The sequence below is a fragment of the Lissotriton vulgaris genome, chromosome 5 (genome assembly GCF_964263255.1).
Source record: "Lissotriton vulgaris chromosome 5, aLisVul1.2, whole genome shotgun sequence".
In the NCBI taxonomy this organism is placed as follows: Eukaryota; Metazoa; Chordata; class Amphibia; order Caudata; family Salamandridae; genus Lissotriton; species Lissotriton vulgaris.
The window spans coordinates 96864009-96882919 of NC_141693.1; the positions used below are offsets into that span (position 1 = coordinate 96864009).

The following is an 18911-nucleotide window of genomic DNA, read 5'->3' on the forward strand; positions in this document are numbered from 1 at the left end:
GGAAGATTGTAGATTTCTACTGAGTGATATTAAATATTCCACACATGTCCTGGGTTCAATCTGACAGGCAACATTAAGTGCGTGCTGTGAGGCCTTCACATGAAGTACACCTTCCTACTTTTAAGGCGTTCGCTGCGAGTATATTGAGGCAGGTGTGTGCTGTTTACAGTCCTTCCTTTTCTTTCAGGAATTGCAATCTGAGCAACAGCAACTTTTCAATGGCGTCTGTGGACATCCTTTACATCGACATCACAAGACGATGGAACAGCCTGGTCCTGGACCAGAGAGAATCCGGTAAGTCCTAGATATCCTTGCGATTCTGTTGCTTTCACTGACTGCCATTGCAGTGTTGTTCTTTCTGTAACACTTTGCAGCATGCACCAGGAAAGACCAGCCACCCTTTAGATGATAACTAACTCTTCCGCAAATTAAAGAGTAGCTAAAAAGTCATTGTTATTCCAAGAAGAACAATTGGATTCATTTGGGTATACAGTTTTTGTTGGCATTTTAGGACAAGTTGTATTGTTTCCATTTCGAATATAACATTAATAGTTAGAACTGTGCTAGAGTTTGTAACCCCTGTTGAAATAGTGCCCAAGCAATAAAAGCCATATCATTGCAGGAACATGCCAACCTGAAATTAAAGTTTATATTTTTATCTCTGAGTCACCTGTAGAAGGCTTCTATGATATCCTGTGCATCTGCTTCTTTTCCATCAGGATAACTGCTCTTTTCAGATTATGCTTTCTTGTTTCTTTTTAAATTTGGAGCGCGGTTTTGTAACAAAATATATGCCGTGTGATATTGTAGGTTTATCAATGAATTTGAAACCGTTTTGCCTTTGTGTAGTACATTACCTTCCTGTGATAACTGAAAAAAGAACAATATAGCATGGATTGCATATTGTATAAAGTATACTGCCCATCCCAAGGAACCCCTTGTTTCAGCAACTCAAAATGGACCATATGTGTGTGTCCCAAAACTAGACATCCTGACATTTAGAAACGGAAATGGAGATTCGGGCTCCACCTTAGGTTTTTTTCATGAGGGTTTTTTTCATGATTAAGCCAATGGCTTCTAGGACTGGCATTTTACAGTTTTCATTTTCCAATTGCCCCAGTCTGACACTGATATGCATAGACTTTAACTACACTCTATCTTATCACATTTCCCAGAACCTTGGAAACCAACTCTTCTGGCTCTGGTGACTGTTCTCCATAATGATTATTTGAGAACACTTCTTGCCAAATTATGGCCCTGTTAATAGCAAAGCGTTTTACGACTCATAGATGTGTGTTTGACAAGCATCACAAAAGTAATGATTTTATAGCTGGTGTTGGCATCTCTAAGCGTAGACACCAGTTGTACATGAAAAGCTGAGCTGAACCTGTCACGATTTCAAACCGTGAGTCCCTCTTGCTTGCAGGTATCTTTAGCCAGGGTATTAACAGTGATTAATGCCTGCCGGTGTCAGGGCATGTTTTATTGAGACAGAACCAGTACACTTAATTGAGGTGTAAGTGTACTCTGCAAAGAGGAGAGTAAAGGGAAGTGAGGAACAAGGGGGGTGAGTTAATGGAACAAACAAGAGAAAGAAAAGTTGGAAAAACAAGACATCGGGTAAAGGAGACTAGGACGCTGTGTGAGATAGCAAGGAATACAACAAGGACAGAGAAAAGGAAGAAGGCGAGTCAGAAAGCATGGGAAATTATTTGACGGTGAGGAAGGTACAGAAAATGAGGAGAGGAAGGAATAAGAGAGAAATAGAGATGAGCTAGGAAAACACAGGAGTAGGGTAATAAAGGATTAAAAAGAAAAAGGAGAAGTAATGAAAGAGAGAATAAGAAGGGGTTCTGATCCTAGTTTTCTGACGTGTTTTTGGAAACCTTTCTTTGGGGCACGAGTCACATGTTTGTGCACATATGAGCAACTTACATGTGCAAAGGATCAAATCTACAGACTGAAATACCTAGTTCCTTAGCCACAGCACCAGGTTCAATATGCATTTACTCTCAAAGATCATACTTAAGATTGTGGACAATCTCCCCGTACAGCCTTCTCTTTGTAGTTCTAGTTATAGGAACAGGAGCTGGACAGAAGGCATTTCAAGGGCTTGTCCTTACAAAATGTAGTGGACCCTCACAAATATGTACATTTGTGACCTCTTGTAAATCTGAATCAACTCCTGCAAATCATCATGCTGGAAGTGCACAATCTGGTGGTAAAAGATATATTTAATGTGGATACAAAAGGCACGTTTTGGCTCTATGCAAGCCTTGTTTATTCGTTTTATATAATTGTTCATTCTCCATTTGAAGGTGCTTGTACAGTTCACAAATACACAGAAAATAGACATAGAAAAGTATTTTACAGATGGATATTCATAAGTCAACTTATCTAACATTCTTTCATAGCTAAATAACACCATTAACAATTTAATATTTTAAACAATCTTTACCATAGTGAGTGGAGCAAATTAAAATACTAATACTTAAATCACATTCAACATTCAATGAACATTTTAAATCAGTGTTTTTGGGACCCCCCAACATTTTCTTAGTCCCCACTTGATGGCTCACCCTGAAACTGTCCAGGTAGGAGGTGGATGAACCTTGTTTTGGAAAGATTTGACAAACAGTGCCAATGTTATTAGTGAAACAAAAAACGTTCTTCCTAGGTTAACTCTGAGCTAACTATAACTACACAATGCCGGCTGTGTAATGTATATATACCTGTGATCAAGCTCTGCGAGTAGACCGAAACGCGTTGGGTGGCTGTACTCACTTTAAATAAATAAAAGAAGCAAAAGTAACTTAACCGGGAGTGCATCCCCTTTGTCTAGTGCTGTGACGCTAGAATTGGTAAAGATTGCCGGCGTGGTCCTGCCAGGGGAGTCAACGCACCGCCAAAATTGTGAGCGCCATTCCATCCATCTTGGACCAGAACAGTTGCCCCTCTTGCACCAAGCTCCCACAGTTAACTTTTAGGAGAGCCAAGTCCATGAAACAAGAACTTGCCTGTAACGCAACCACACAAGAAAAAAAGGCGTGAGTTGGCTCAAAACACAGAATGGCTTCCGAAAATGCATGAAGTGTAAAGCCTGCAAGCATGGAGTCAATACTAAAACAGTCTCACTTCCACTCAGAGAAACCCCGCTCGAAATCAGGGAGAGCTACACGTGTAAAACAGACTTTGCAGTCTATGTGCCGTGTTGCACTTGCAACAAAATGTATGTGGGGAACACCATTCACCCCGTACATGTCAGGATACTGCAGCATCTAAGAGCCATCAGCAATGATGATCCTGCATATCCTGGAGCCCGTCACATCAACACACAACATGGGGGCAGAGCAGAAGACCTCACTTATTTTGTCATTGGCAGCATTAAGAAAAACAATAGAGGAGGCAATAGACCACTAGCTCTCAGGAGACTGGAATCCAGATACATAATTCTACTAGATTGCAAAATCCGGAATAGAATGAACGCTGACGAGGGACGGAATGTATATTTATAAGTTACCCTCTGTCCAATATACATAATGTTAGCTGCCTACTCTAGCTCCTTAACCCAGTCCGTAAACATGAGGCTCTTGTCCTTCACTCACTTTTTAATCTTCACTCTTTTTCTTTGGCACACACTATTCACTTTTATTCACATTAGTTCTCTAGTTCAAATTAGTTTTTATTGTTTGATTAAATAAAACCATTACAATACCCCCTTGGTGCAGATAAAAGTGTTACATAGGCGGTTTATCAATCTGTAAAAATACATATCACTTTTTTGTTATAAAAATTCATAGCGATAAGGTTTAAAAACAAAAGGTCTTGCGATTGGCAGCCTTTAAACTTGGAACAACAGAGTTAACAATGTAAGCCCCTTAAGGAGGGTGTTAATGTCATTTTACAGAAAGTTATTTTGGGTCTCCGTCGGCTTGCCGTAGAAGTCTACTAACTACTTTCATGTAATTAACTCCTCAACAGCCAGAATAAGTGATGTGCCCTCTAACCAGCCTATCACCGCTTGCCTACTTGACCGAATGTTCAAGTCGTTAAAAATTTATTTCAGGTACTGCCTACTTTGATCTTGGACGGCTGAACAGGCACATATTAGATGAATTAGGGTTTCTTTTTTGATGCCACATAGTCGGCAAGACTCTGATTTAAAGAATTTTTTCCACAGAGGGTATAAGTCCTTTGAGTCATGAACGCCCATTCGAAACTTTATGAAGCTCTGTTTTAGCTGTGAGCTAAAATGGGCGGATAAATATGCTTGTGGCTTTGAGAGACGGTAGGAGTTAATGACTGTCCACCCATGCTGCCTCTTGTTGAGCGCCTTTTTGTCCTCCCACAAGGATTTCTTTTCGGCTGCGATGTTTACTATTTTGCCAAAGCTTCCTCTGTCCAGCCCTTTGTCCCATGCTGTTTGTAGATCCATCTCGGACAGCGAGTCACTCAAGAAGTTTCCCCAGGAGTTAGGAGTATCCAACTCCCCCTGGAGCTTAATTTCCTCCCAGCATATACTGTTCAGAGTGCCCGGGTCTGAGGAGCGAAATGTATGACAACGTTTGATAAAGCTGCTCATTCCCCGGAACTTCTGATGCTGGAGGCCAAATTCCAATCTAACCTGGGAGGGCGAGACGCATTTTGGCAGGTCAAAGACAGCTTTGTAGATCTTTGCCTGCAGCTCGTTCAATACATGCGCTTCTTTGCCACACCAAGGGGCCTGTAGGGTAGTTCCTATTTTCCCAATAGGCCCTGCGCATTGGAATAACATAAACAGTAGTATCGACGTAGAAGTGCGGATCTTCCAGGCCTCTACTGACTATGCTAAACTTAATTGGGTTTGTTACCAACTAGCTCAGAGGTCACTGGAAACTTTCTTGACTGAATAGGAAGTGATCAGCCAAGCCGAAGGATAAACTGGTCTGGATTTGGGCGGCCATTACTTTTAGCAAATGGAAATAGTTCAGGCAGTCCATTTTTTTGTGTAACAATCTGTAAGCGTAAATTAGTGATTGAGCCTTGGCTTTTAGTGCCAGTTTATGTTCTTTATGAGTTGCCCCCTGCCCGATTATTACGCCCAGGTATTTATTAATATGAGCTAAGTTCTTCAACGTTTGCCCCTTTGGCCGACCATTTGAACTTGGTTTTTTTACAGTTCACTAGGCGGACAATTTTTGTTTTCTCTTTATTTAGCTCCAGCTGTTCCTTCTCCAAGTAGGTTACAAGATTATTTATTGATCTCTGTAAGCCAATAGGCGTTTGGCTCAGCAAGACTATATCGTCCGTGTATTGTAGGATGGCGACTGGTGTGTTGGCCATTTTCGGGGGGTGAGAGTCTGGTTTTTCAATATGTGATGCGATATCAGATAAGAACAGGTTAAATAAGCTGGGGGCCAGGACACAGCCTTGATTCAGGCCTCTTTGCGTAAAAATACTTGCTGTAGTACTTAGCCCATCGCCCAGCTTGACTCTTGCCCAGGTATCCGTATGTAGTGAGATTATGGCATTGAGCATTTTGTGTGGCAAGCCCCATGCATGGAGTTTCTTCCAGAGCTGGCTCCTGCTCACTCTGTCAAAAGCGGATTTGATGTCCACGAAGCAAGTGAACAGTTGCTGCTTCCTTTTCTGTGCTCTTTCCGTTAGAAGTGCTAGGATGGCACGGTCGAATATAGTGCCCATTCCTTGCCTAAATCCTGTCTGAAACTTTGGAATTATGTTTTTTTCTTCCATCCAACCTTGCAACTGAATTAGCAAGCACGAGGCGTACAGTTTTGCTTCTACATCTATCAGTGAGATTAGTCTATAGTTTCCAGGCTTGCGGTGATCTCCCTTTTTGAATATGGGGTGGATGATATTACCCTTCCAGGAAGCCGGGATATCGGACTGATTGTAGAACTCATTGAAGAGTGGGGTAAGGATGGAGGACCACAACTCTGGGTTGTTCTTAAAAATTGCACTGGGAATGCCGTTTGGCCCAGCCGCTCCCTCAGACTTTAGCATCCGTATAAATCCACTTAGCTCATTTGCATTAGTCAGTGTGTTTGGCTCGTTGGTGCGTGACTCTGGTTGTGGTGAGTTTACTTCCACATGATCCAGATTTGGGAGGGCCTGTTTTTCTTTGTGGTCGAGATCTTGCCCGTGGTGTATTCCTTCGAGATCTGTCACTGCCTGGTTATACAGGGATTTCACATGGGCAATCCATGTGTCTGCTCCAATTCCTGCTTCTTGCATGAGATTTGGGCCGGACGATAATTTATTTATTATGCCCCAAAAAGTGCTGCTATTGGGCTTTTTGCTAGCAGATAGTAATTGCAGCCCGATGGACCCTTTATACATGGTTTTTGCTCTCCCCAGATTCCTCCTATAAGTGCGCCTTAATGCGTGCAACTTCGTTTTTTCTACTTTTTGGCCCTTTTTTTCCTGCTTGTAATTGCAGTCGCACTTTTCTCACGATCTCTCTTTTTTGATTCCTGAGGACTTCGCTTCTGATAACTGTTGTTAGAGCTCGTCTTGGGAAGACTGGAAATTTAAGGACTAAAAACTGGGCAAGCTGTTCCCAGGTGTTGACGCAGTTGTTCTCTAGTGGGGGGACTTGATTAGCCAGGAAAGCCTTGACTATCTCCTGAATGGTTTGGGGAGCCACTCCCCGCCATTTTAACTTGCACAGATTGAATTTTTCAGGCGCTTGCATAATAGAATTGATTTTAGGTGCACACTTCACTTTATTATTCACGATCAAAATGAGCGGAAGGAGATCACTTTCGGCTTGTGGAATGATATTAAGATTGTTGATTTGTGGGAGCAAGTTATTGCTGATAATTGTGAAATCAATTGTTGAAGAGACTTTTCCGCGTAAGTATGTTACGGCGGCTGGGATACCCCCGGGGCATTGCCATTCAGGATTGTCAGGTCGAGGGCTGCTAATTTGCACACTAGTTCTCTTGCTCCCTGAGTAGCTTTTCTCTTCCTTCCCGGCTGAATCTATAGAAGGTTGCTATTAAAGTCTCCTGAGATCACTATTTGGCAGCTCTTGTGGCTTCTCTGCAATGAAGTTAATAATTTAATTAGGGTTACATATTTTCCCTTCTGCTTTTTTCTTTCAGGGTGGATGTAAACGTTGATTAATAGGAGTAGCCTCTTTGATTCATTGCTGCTTACGTTGGTCGCTTGGATCCAGTTAGCCCCAGTGTCTAGTTCTTCCGTTGCCCAGTTCTGTTTTTGTGTAATGAATGTTGATAGGCCCCCTCTCGGATGTCTAAAACTTGAATGTCTCTCTGCCAGGCAATGATAGTCAATAAATCCTGGAATTGGGCTTTCAACCAGGTTCCAGGTTTCCTGGAGCAGGATTATGTCTTGTTGGGGAAAGAACAATCCGGTTTCGTGGTCCAGCCCCATATCCTTGAATCCGCGCACGTTCCATGAGCAGAGCGAGATGTTGGCTGTACACACTCCTTCCACTAAGGGGGCTGCCCCCCTTTCTGTTATTTCACTATTCTTTGCTTGGTTAGGAATGCTTATTCTTTAGTGCTCTGGGAATCCAGGACCAGTCCCTTGTTTCCTGTAAACTGCCCTCTGTTTTACCGGGGCTTTCTCTTATGAGGTGCCTGTTCTGACTGGAGGGAGCTACTGGTGAAGTGGAAAGCGCACCACGTACGCATGTTGTCTGACTTTTTCCCGAGCTGTTCGCTTCTTTTGTGTTTTTGAGGAGGGGATGCGGGTACCTAGGGCGTTGGTGAGCCTTTAACATAATTCCCCATGCTCTGAACCTTCCGCTCGTTGATAGTATTTTATCCACCAGGTACTTAGATGACCAGGTTGTTAGGGTCTTTTCGACTCCTTTCCCGTTCGTTTCTATAAATTTCACGATGTTAGGTCACACTACTGGATTCCTTTTAGTTCTGGGATTTCGTTTAACAGCCTCAGAAGGTTTCCTCTGTTTAATGTATCTTGTGTTCTTTTTGTTGAGTATTCCGGGATGAAGGTCAGTTTCCGTTCGAACTCGTCCGATTGAATTTGATTATTGTACAAGGGTGGGGGTTCATTTTCCTTTCTTCCGCCTTTAAGTGTTAAATTTAGAGAGCTGTTTTGTCCGCGTTGTGGATCATACTCAGGGATGTCTGTGGTTGGTGCCTCTGATCTCGGTTTGGGTGTTCCCGGGGATTTTGGGGATGATTTCACTGTTTGCGACTCCAATTGGTCCTGGTAGAGGAACTTGCAGTGACGAACCTTACCCCTTATCAATACAGCAATTGATTTGGAGAAATATTGGGTCTTTAGTGAAGTTGGCACTTCCAATGTATTCAATAGAAGAGGGTTCTGCTTTCCTAAATCTGACCCCTTCTTTATTACATCTTGTTGGACATCGCGTTGTTGTTTGCTCAGGCCTTTGCGTATCCCCAGGATTTTGTTGCCCGTTGTGAGCAAGGGTTTTTTCCTTCTCCCTCTCCTTTGTCAGATGATACTTTTTCTTCCTTGTTGCTGCTCTACCGGGGTGGCTTTTTGAGCTGCTTTGTCCTTTAGGGGGAGGCTTCCATCCCCTTGTGTGACTTGGTGAGAGTTTTGAAATGTGGTGGGGTTGGCTGGAGCCCTGTTTCCTTGGGATGGGGGGCTGAATGACTTGGGGTTGGTCACTTCCATGGCGTGCCGCCCCAGACAGGGGGGGGGGTGAGTTTTTTTTCTTTTCCCTAGGAGATGTTGCTGTGAATAGCGGAAAAAGTTTTTCCGGGGCAGCACTGGGCTGTTTATTGTATTTGAGCCGGGCCTTTCTTGCTCGCTTTCTTTCCCTTTTTGTTGGTTTGACTGCCACAACTGCTGATTTGTGAAGGTCCGCTGGGTCATCTAGTTGAAGATCTGTTGGGTTGAGTTGTGCGTCAGCTCTATTTTCGCTGGTGCTTCATTGGTCTAGTTTGATCAGGTTTATTACATTGCTGTGGTGAGCTCTTACCTCTTGATCGACGCTATTTTGAGGGTTTGAGTACTGCTTGATGTTGTATGGTTGTTTTACTGCCCCTAGGACGTCTTTTAAAATTTCCGGGAGAGTTGCCAATTTCTCGATTATGCGACTGCGGCAGCAGGTAGATAATTGATTGTTTATGTGTCTTTGGTGATCCAAAATTTCCTTTTTTGTTAGTAGTGAGGTTATTAAATCTATTTTGCTGTTTACGCCAGAGATGTGCCTGGCGATAAGATTAATAAGATCGATTTCGACGTCCATTTTATCAGACTATCAGACTGAAAGTTTAAAACCCTTATGGCTTGTTCAAGGGTATGTTTCAGAGTTTGGGCCCATTGCAGGTTTGAGTAATCTTAGATGTGCTGCACCGGAGCTTCCAGCCCGAGGCTTGACCCGCTCTCTGGGGAGATCGTTATTGGTGAGGAAAGGATTGGTTTCTTGATTATTATGGAGCGTTGACTGGCCTCCGCTAATTCTAAGTGCTGAATATCTTGTTCGCCCTGTGGGCTTTGGGGTGTAGATGAGACCAGTTTGGATCTCCTTTGTGCTGTTCTTTTTCTTGGACCTGTGCTTTGGAATTCGTTATCCTGACGGTTACTTTCTAGTGATTCCATAATTTCTATCCAGTTGTAGTCGTTTATGTTGAAAATTGAGTTACTGCACGCTGCTTCCTTAGGTGTTGCGTTTGCTGCGGATTTAATTAGGTTTATTTTTTCCTCCTTGGTTCATTTTGTAATTAACATTGGTATCTCCCTGAGCTCCACAATAATAAATAACACAGCATTCTCTTGCCGAAAAAGTATAAAGAACAATTCCACACAAGTGCAGGAGTAATGTATTTCTTGAAAGAAAACGTATCCGTTGAAGGAAGTGATCCACAAATCCAGATTTATGGTATTCCAATGTCTTTAATGGTATTTTCTTCAAATAAATCCTTTAATAACCACACAGCCAACACGTGTTTCGGCTGATGCTAATTTTTGCATCAATTGACTTCATCAGGGCTGCAACCCAAAAAATAAAACATTATATAAATAAGCCAGTCAAACACTGATTACTTTGTTACCCGTCACCGAAATCACAGAGAGGGTATGTGACGTATAGTACAACCAATTAGAGAGGCTGCCAAACAACCGGTATAAATCAAGAAAATCACCCAAGTGAAAATACATATATGCCTTAATTTGATAAAGAGGTGATAACGTTTGCAAAGTAGAAATAGTCCCAAACGTACCATGTAAAACAACTCAGTATAAAAAGAAAAAGTATTACCTTAAACATTATCTAGTCCTTCCATTGACAATAAGTCATGGTATTCCAAATCTGAGACAAGTTAGAAGTTACCTGGAATAGAGGTATACTGTCCTAATCACTCTCAGTCAATGCATATAAATTCCAATTGTCAAAATATAATGAATCTTAAGCCATGATACTTTCGAAATCCACTGTATATAATTCACCATGTATGAACTGTATTCTCACCATAGACAGTCAAGCTGCAAGTCTATCCAAATCCAACTGGACCCTGGACATTTTTATATATTATTAAATGCCATGTAAAAACTTTGCTCTCACAATGAACAATCTAGCTGCATGACTATCAAATGCCAACTGTACCCTAGACTTCTATGGGTGGTTAATAATCGCGTATAACCTCACCTCACTTCTTACACATCTTAGACTTCACTGAATATATCTTCGGACAATTCTGCTTTGCTGATAGTAAATCCAATAAACAGGATACACGAGTACATGTACCTGTGAAATTAACGAAAATGCTTTTAGATAACGATTTTACTAATAGCCGTCCCTGCTCCTCTCATTGTCGGTGCTCACCTGTCTTCTCACAACTGTGCTCCCTCGTACACTTCCTGGCTCTCGCGTTTGCGTTGTACCCAAGCGTCATTTTTAAATGGTTATTGCAGAACAAAAGTATAAGCGCCATGTTGTATTAGGGTTATACCTAACTTTAGCATATAGCTCCATCTATTTTATTATTCAAATATATAAGAACCATTTGTCGTGTTAGATACGCTGTTAAAGAGTTATCTAGTTTCATAGGTTAACCGGATATCGATATATATTCAGTTCGTATATAGTCGCCAAAGAGGGTTTATAATATTCCCCAGATGGTCAACAGATTCCCAAATATTATATGTAGTTCCTAATCATGTTGTATGTATCTGTAAACTTACAACATGAGTCCGACAGTTATCAGGGAGTTGAAGTAGTTCTCTCTCAATTACCATAAAAGTGTATACACGGCGACTCTCTCTGTCTTAATTACCATTCACTAGAGTTCAAATGTTGTTGCAGTCACGCGAAAATAATTTGTGTAGTAAATTTCCAAAATTATTATGATTTCTCTTCCAGTAATTCTATCTGTGATATGCTTAAAATTATTAAAACGAAAAACGGAGCCGGCGTAAATAATGATCACAGCTCCTACGAACCAGCGATCTCAAAACCAACTGTCTCGCTCCAAACCTCATGGCTAAGAATGCTGTCTTGAGTAAACACACACACTTGTATACCTATATCCCGATTCCTTCACCCTTGCCCCCATATTATCCTAGTGTATAAAAAATAGATAGAATGGTAATATACACCACGAAGAGGAGTTGTATGAGGAAAAAGAGGAAAGTAAAAGTCTAATAGAAAAAGGAAAAGAGCTTACAAAACTTGTTCCAATTGTAACAATATAACTAAATATAACATTAACAGATGCGTCCTTTATACATTGGTGATATTAGTAAACACCATGATTCATATTTAATTCAATATGTGATCTGCATCCATTGGTTAGGACAAGAACCATATATAACTCAACATAACAATAACATAAATATGCATTGAAGGTATTAGTAAACACCATGATTCATATTCAATACAATATGCGATCTACATTCATTGGTTAGAACAAGAATCAAAACATATATTCGTATAGTACAAAAATAACATTTCCCATAAATCTGAGATATGTTACAGCAAGCTACATTCTGCCAGGTGATCTGTTCATTCACCTAAAAAATACTGTAGCTCAGAATCCAAATTAAGACCATCCTCAACTGCTCTAAGTTTCATTATCCATCTAGCCTAAACACGTCTCAATTTGAGTACTTTATTGCCGCCCCGAATGTCCATTGTAACATGCTCTATCCCATGTTACATAAATCTGTGATTATCTTGTTCATGACAGTTTTGCACTATATAGGCAGCAATTGGATACCTAGTGTCTCCATTTTTTAGTGCACGAAAGTGCTCAATCATTCTGTCTTTCAGTCTTCTCACGGTGCTCCCTACATAAATCTTATTACAGGTGCATACTGTGGCATAAACCACAAACGTAGTATCACATGTGATAAATGACTTTATAGTGTATTTGCCTGTGTTATTGTATTCAAAATGTTGGATCTTTTTGAATGCCCATCTGCAAGAGCTGCATCTACCACAGTAATAAAATCCAGTCGATCTATCAGTTAACCAATTATCTCTAGATATTGGTCTCGGATAACTTGGATTCACAATGTTCGCCAAAGTAATACCTTTTCTGAATGTTAATCGATGGTCTATCAGTAAGAAAAGGAGAAATATCTTTGTCATGTTTCAAGAGGTTCCAGTATTTATCAATTATGGAATATAACTTGTGGCTACCTGTGCCAAAATTCGTAACCAATCTAATCTTCTGTGATTTACAATCTCGACTATTAACTTGTTTTGGTTTCAATGTATCTCTTCGCTTAATTCGCTTTGCTTTACACATAGCTTGGGTAACAATTTTCTTGTCATAACCTCTGTTTGTAAATCTATTAGCCATATCTAACAGATTGTGTTCAAAGTCTGAGTCCTGTGAGCAATTCCTACGGGCTCTGAGCATCTCCCCGTATGGAATTGCATTGATTTGGCTTCTCGGGTGACAACTGTCAGCATGTAAAAGTGCATTACAACTTGTTTCTTTGCGAAACATGCGACTACAAAGTCTGTCCCCTTCCACAACCAACTATATATCCAAAAAGGTAAGTTTACATTCACTGTAACAGGTTGTAAAAGACATATTGACATCATTAGTGTTCAAATAATCAAAGAAACTTTGAAGTTCCGTAGTGGTACCCCTCCAGATCAAAAGACAATCATCAATATATCGTCCCCAATAACATAGATGATCAATCCATTGTATGCCCCTAGGGCCCCAGATCCACTCCGCCTCAAATCATCCCATAAAGAGATTGGCAAAAGACGGAGCAAATCTGGAGCCCATCGCCGTACCAAGCTTCTGTTTGTACCACTTATTCTCAAATAGGAAAATGTTATTCTCCAATACAATCTTGGTCATTTCCATAATCATTTGTGTGTGATCAAAATATTCTGCAGATCTTTTGTTCAAAAAGCTCTCCATGGCTTTCATCCCCAGCACATGATCAATATTAGAGTATAGTGAGACTACATCTAATGTAGCAAGGATCATATATGATTCCCATACTACATCACTCATCAAATTGAGGACATGTTTAGTGTCCTCAATATGTGACGGGAGTTTCTCCACAAAAGGTCTAATGAACACATCAATAAATTGAGAAAGTCTCTCTGTAGGACCACCAATGCCTGAAATAATCGGCCTACCCGGTGGTTTCTCTCGATTCTTATGTATCTTGGGTAGACTGTATAAACAAGGGGCCCTGGGGAACTCCACTTGTAAATAAACATACTCATCATATTCAAGTGTGCTGGCATCATACCATTGTTTAAGTCTCAAGTTAATCATCTCAGTCACACGTAAAAGGGGACTGACTGACTCCTGTACATAATATTTCTCATTATTAAGTTGTGACAAAATGTCATCATTGTAGTCATTTCGGTTCATTATAACAATGTTGCTACCCTTGTCCGCCATACGTATAATCAATTCTGGATTAGATGACAGAGAGTTCAAAGCCAACCTTTCCTCTCTACTGAGGTTACCAGGTAGGGGAAAAAAGGAACCCCTCTTCTCTCTCACAATTAAACGATCAATATCTAGATTGACAGCTTTGTAAAATGCATCAATCATGTTACCAGCCGATAATTGGGGTATCCATTTTGATTTGGTTTTAAGCCCACTGCTAGTAGAGGAACTCTGTTTAATTTCCAAATCTTCTAATAGGGTACTCATAGTAATAGGATCTTCTTCACTCTCTGTAATTGAGAGAAGAAGTTTAGTATCATAAACCTCCTGTATGGAAATGTTACTAGGTAAAATTGTAACAGAAGAAACATGCCTTCGCTCAATATCTTGATTGGAGAAATATTTCTTAAGTTTGAGTAACCTCGCAAATTTATAGACATCAATCTTAGCAGTTTATCAATTAATACTCGTAGTCGGATAGAATCCCAAACCTTTTTTTAATAGTGAAGTCATGTTATCTGACAATACATGTGAAGAAAGGTTGATAATCTCTAGCTCATTCGTTTCTACTCAGTTCATTTCCAGGACCGTGTCCTCATCCCTACTCTTGTTTTCTCGTCTCCTTTTTCCTCTTGTACCTCTCCTTGTCTTTCCCCGCCTGTATCTCTTGGTCTCCCTATTGGTTCTCGATTCCCCATCCTGAACCGACGTACCTCCTGGAAAAAAGAATTATCTAGGATCTGACCAGTAGTTAGCTCATCCTCATTTTTGCTAGTAGACACACTGCTAGAAGAGGAAGGAACCTCTGAACTAGAGGGGGTAGCGGTCTTTTTAGAGGCCCTCTCCTTGTCAACTAGGTAGCCGAACCTACGCGCAAATGTAAAAATACGACCATTTTTATAGTTGTGCTCATCCCGCTTGATTTTCCTAGCTTTTCTGCGTTTAATGTCTGCCTGTAGGTTAGTGAGAATCTCATCCAATATAGTATAATTCTTGATTGTGGACTCTGGTAGATTTAATTCTTTAATCTCATCTTCACAAGTTTGAATCTCAGTAAGTAATTTAGCAATTTTTCTTACTGCATTTTCAATCAAAATCTGTATGAGGATATTAGAACTATTTGTTAGTTCTTTCTCCCAACGGTCCAACGGTCCAGAAGGTCAGGTTCATTTTGTGTTTGAACGGCCCGTTTCTTTAGGACCAGATGGTAAATTGCCGACTTTTGCGATTGCGGCAGAAGTTGTTCCTTTCGGTACTACTTTTGATAAATCGATACTAAGATTGAATTTTTCACCTTCTCTATTGTCCCCAATTGGGGTCTCAGTAGAATCCACTGGTTCTCCATTAAGTGCAGTTTTTGTTCCAATCCCGTTAAGAATTTCAATGGGCACTTCAGTTTTTATTATGAGGGTTTTGACAGATATTGTGGGTGCAGTCTGATGCACCTGGGCAGTTGTTGTCACAGGCTTCCTAACACCTATTTGATTTGAGTTTTTCCCCGAAAGAGATTCATATTGAGATTCAATGGTGGAATTTGCGGGGTGCCTAGGATGGTGGCTTGTGATTTGTCAGGCTGCATTGGGCTTGGTAGCAGGGCGGATTCTTTTGAGGGAGCGTATATTGCCGCCATTGGGTCTTTTAGAAAAAAGAATTTTCAAATCCCTGTTTGATTTTTCGGGGTTGGCAATGTTTTTATTATAGTTGGGCTGGATGCTGAGATCAGCCTCTCCCTTTGTCCGGCTACGTTTTGTGATTTATTGAGTGTAGAGTCCTCCTCTTGTGATGGTTTGGCTTTGGATTTTTGCACCTTGTATTTTGCCTGTCGCCACTTGACGTACTGTTCCTGATCTCATTTGTGCAGAGCCTTGATGCAATTTTCTTGAGGACTCTGAGTTCAGGTTTTGCAGAGCGCCAGAGAGCCGGAGCACCGGTTGACGCAAACGAGAGAGCACTGAGAGGACGCCGTGTTGCTACTCTCTGCACTCTACACGGACCATTTCCGCAAAACTGTTTGAGACCTGCCAAGGCTTCCAGGTACTCACGTTTCCTGCCCCACACCTCTACTGCTGGAGCACCGATCACAGCGGCAAGAGCGGCGTAACCGTGAGTGTGGCACCGGAGCGAGCGAGCCTGTGAGAGCTGCGTGAGCGGGCAGGTGAGCGGGTGTCAGGCTCAGCGTGATCTGCTCTGCGCCACCGGCGGAGGACAGAGGACGGAACGGCATTAGGCGGGTCAGCGGGTCGAGACAGGTTGAGCAAGTTTGGGCTGCAGCTGTGCTGTTAACCTGCTCCGTGCTCCCCCTGTTCTCTTTCTCCAGACCTGCTTCATCTTACTACTTCCCTCCGCCCTGAGCACCCGAGCACCCGCTCCCCCTGTTCTCTTTCTCCAGACCTGCGTCATCTTACTACTTCCTTCCGCCCTGAGCACACAAGCACCCCGTGGTGAGGGCCAAAAAGTGCGCCCCCGGGCATAAGAACTACACCTGACCTTGTGGTGCTCAGATCTGACAGGGGATTTCAAACCAGGCAACACAACAACAGCGACAGTCAGCAGGAAACAAGAAATGCAGTCCACAGTTTGCAGCGAGCCCGACCGTTGACCGAGTCTGCCAGAGTGGTGTGAGGAGCTTCGGAGGCAGCTGTGTTGTTCCGTGCCGCTGTACCTTTTCAAGCCCTCCTTTCCTAGCGGGATCGAAGCCGGCTGAGCCGCTGGAGGGCTGCTTGCCTGACCGCATTCACCCGTTTCCTACTGCCGGCTCCCATTTTTTTCTTTTTTTTTTCCCCGCATTGAATTGGCGGCAGCGAGCGGCTAGAGCCATCCAGCGGGAGCCCAGCAAGCGAAAGAAAAGACAGGCAACAGCGCAAAGTTATCCTGCACCGCCCGCAGCCGGCCGGAGGCACCGCCCACACCGCCCCCAAGCCTGGGGGGTGGATTAGGAGTCCACATCAGCGCTTCGCCAAGTCCACGGTGCGGAGAGAAGCAGGTGAGGCATTACATCGCCGGGGGAAGATGACAGTGGGATTTTGAAGCGGCAGTACCGAGGGCCTAAAGAAAGACAAAGAAACCACCTGGCCCCAGAGCATCTGAGCCCCAAGAGCCAAGCCAAGCCCCAAAGCCCTAAGCTCCAAAAGCTCAGTTTTTCTCAAATTGCAGTAAGCTCCCCTTTGAGCCCCCCGGAGTCCCTGTGAGTGGGTCACGCCCGCAGCGCCCGCATCGGTCAACAAGGTGCCTGGGGTGAGAGTCGTTCACCGCAAAGGAGAAGGAGGAGCGAGGTGAGGCGAAGGTGAAGGTGAAGAGAGAGATCCAGCCACCGTCCGCTTGCAGTAGGTGGTACGGACAAGACTGCCCGGGTCGAATACAGGGGCCCAAGTAAACCTTCAAATCCCCAAATCCTCCAGTTCAACAATCTACTAACTTGCCACAAGCCGGGTTTTTCACCGAATACTTGGGCCAGCAACTGAACACCCGCCTTAAACTACAATGTTAGTCAAAGAGTGCCAGAGAACAATCTAATAGTACACATAACATTAAGCATAGACAATGCCCTGCCCACTCGGGCTACATTTTTAACATGAACGCCACCTTCCATACGCCTACATGCTCAGGAACAATGTCATGCACCAGGGACAGAGTTTCAAAGTAAAAGATAAGCAGCAATTACTGGTATTAACCAAGCACAAATGTTGGGCTGATAAGAAAGGGGAACAGGAGTAACTTATCCCTGTTTCACCGTCTCCTAGACGGCAAAACGAGGTTTCGTTCATATGTTTCACTTAATTGGCACGCATCCTAACAAGCAAACCCTCATATTACTTTTATTTTGTTTATACATTTGTGTAGATTTAACAAATGAGTCACAGTTGTGTTATGTGGCACAAGGTGTTTAAAACGATTTGTAAATCACGATGTGTTCTACATGACATGTATTTTTTCAACTCTTTTATGTTCGTTGCCATTGCCCGGTTGCTGTGACAACCATGCACGTTTGGGCCACGAGTGCATTATATAAAAAGAAGCTTACTTTTGTAGATGCTCGATGTAGTGAGCAAGGCGTATATATACACACACACACACACACACACACACACACACACAAACACTCCCCTAGTTTCTATTGATAAAGTGTTTTTTATTTTGCCAATTTATTTGCTGCCATTTGACGAATCTTCACGAAATTGTCAATATTAGTACGACAATCTGTTCAGTTGTTGTGTTGAAAATTTCAGATTCATAGTTGAAGCAAGGACCGAGAAAAAATAAGCCCCCAAAACAGTTTTTCCCTATGCAATTTGCAATCAGGATTTTGAACACGATTACAGCTTGAACCGCTGGACAGAATTACACCAAGTTTGGCAGAATAGTAGCTATTGGGACAGAAAGAGTGCCTTTTGCGATTTGGTGTAAAACAGTTGAGTAGTTTTCACGGTATTAAAAGAAAACCAAATTTGTATATCTATGGCATGCACCCTTCGCAAATCCAACAGATCTCATGCAGAGATCTGAGTGGATGCGAGCACTTTAACCAGGAAGTGTTGGCAGCCATTTTGGGACTCGGACTCTGCGAATACACACAGGCTGAGCACCAGCTGTAAGCTGTACATTACATCCAATCTACTGCACAAGTTCAGTGACGTAGCTTGTTTAGATTCATATACAATTCGCAGGTGACATCCATTTCCTGCTTGCTTTACCTTGCCAACCTTTGACCTAAAAACTGATTCTTAAACTCTTAGGTGGTTTCTGGGGCAGTTTGGGCTGATGTCATGTTTCCCTCACTTCAAAAGTTTCTCTGACCCTCTCAATCGTCTCTTTTATTCAATAATGACTCTTGAAAAGGACTCCACTACTAGTGCAGAGATGTTTTCTCTCCTCCCCCACCCCTCTCTCTTCTGTCGCCCTTTGGTAATAGACCATATTTACCAGTTGTTAAGGCAAGGTGGACATTTCCTGCTAATGGCATCCTAGGCATCATTCCCTTGAACCAGCACTGGAACCATTCTGCTGCTGAACCACGGATGACTAGTTATTGTCATATTTAATGGAAGTCGTGAATTATGGGACCTAACTGTTAAT

General features: G+C 42.4%; 1 protein-coding gene across 1 annotated transcript in view; it reads left to right on the forward strand.

Annotated features, from left to right (window-relative positions):
• TTLL11 (tubulin tyrosine ligase like 11) overlaps positions 1-18911 on the forward strand; it is a 682208-nt gene that overhangs the window by 640564 nt on the left and 22733 nt on the right. Inside the window, exon 8 of the mRNA XM_086920963.1 lies at positions 188-294. Within this exon, the coding sequence (XP_086777089.1) occupies positions 188-294 (107 nt within the window). The remainder of the gene's footprint in view (positions 1-187; positions 295-18911) is intronic.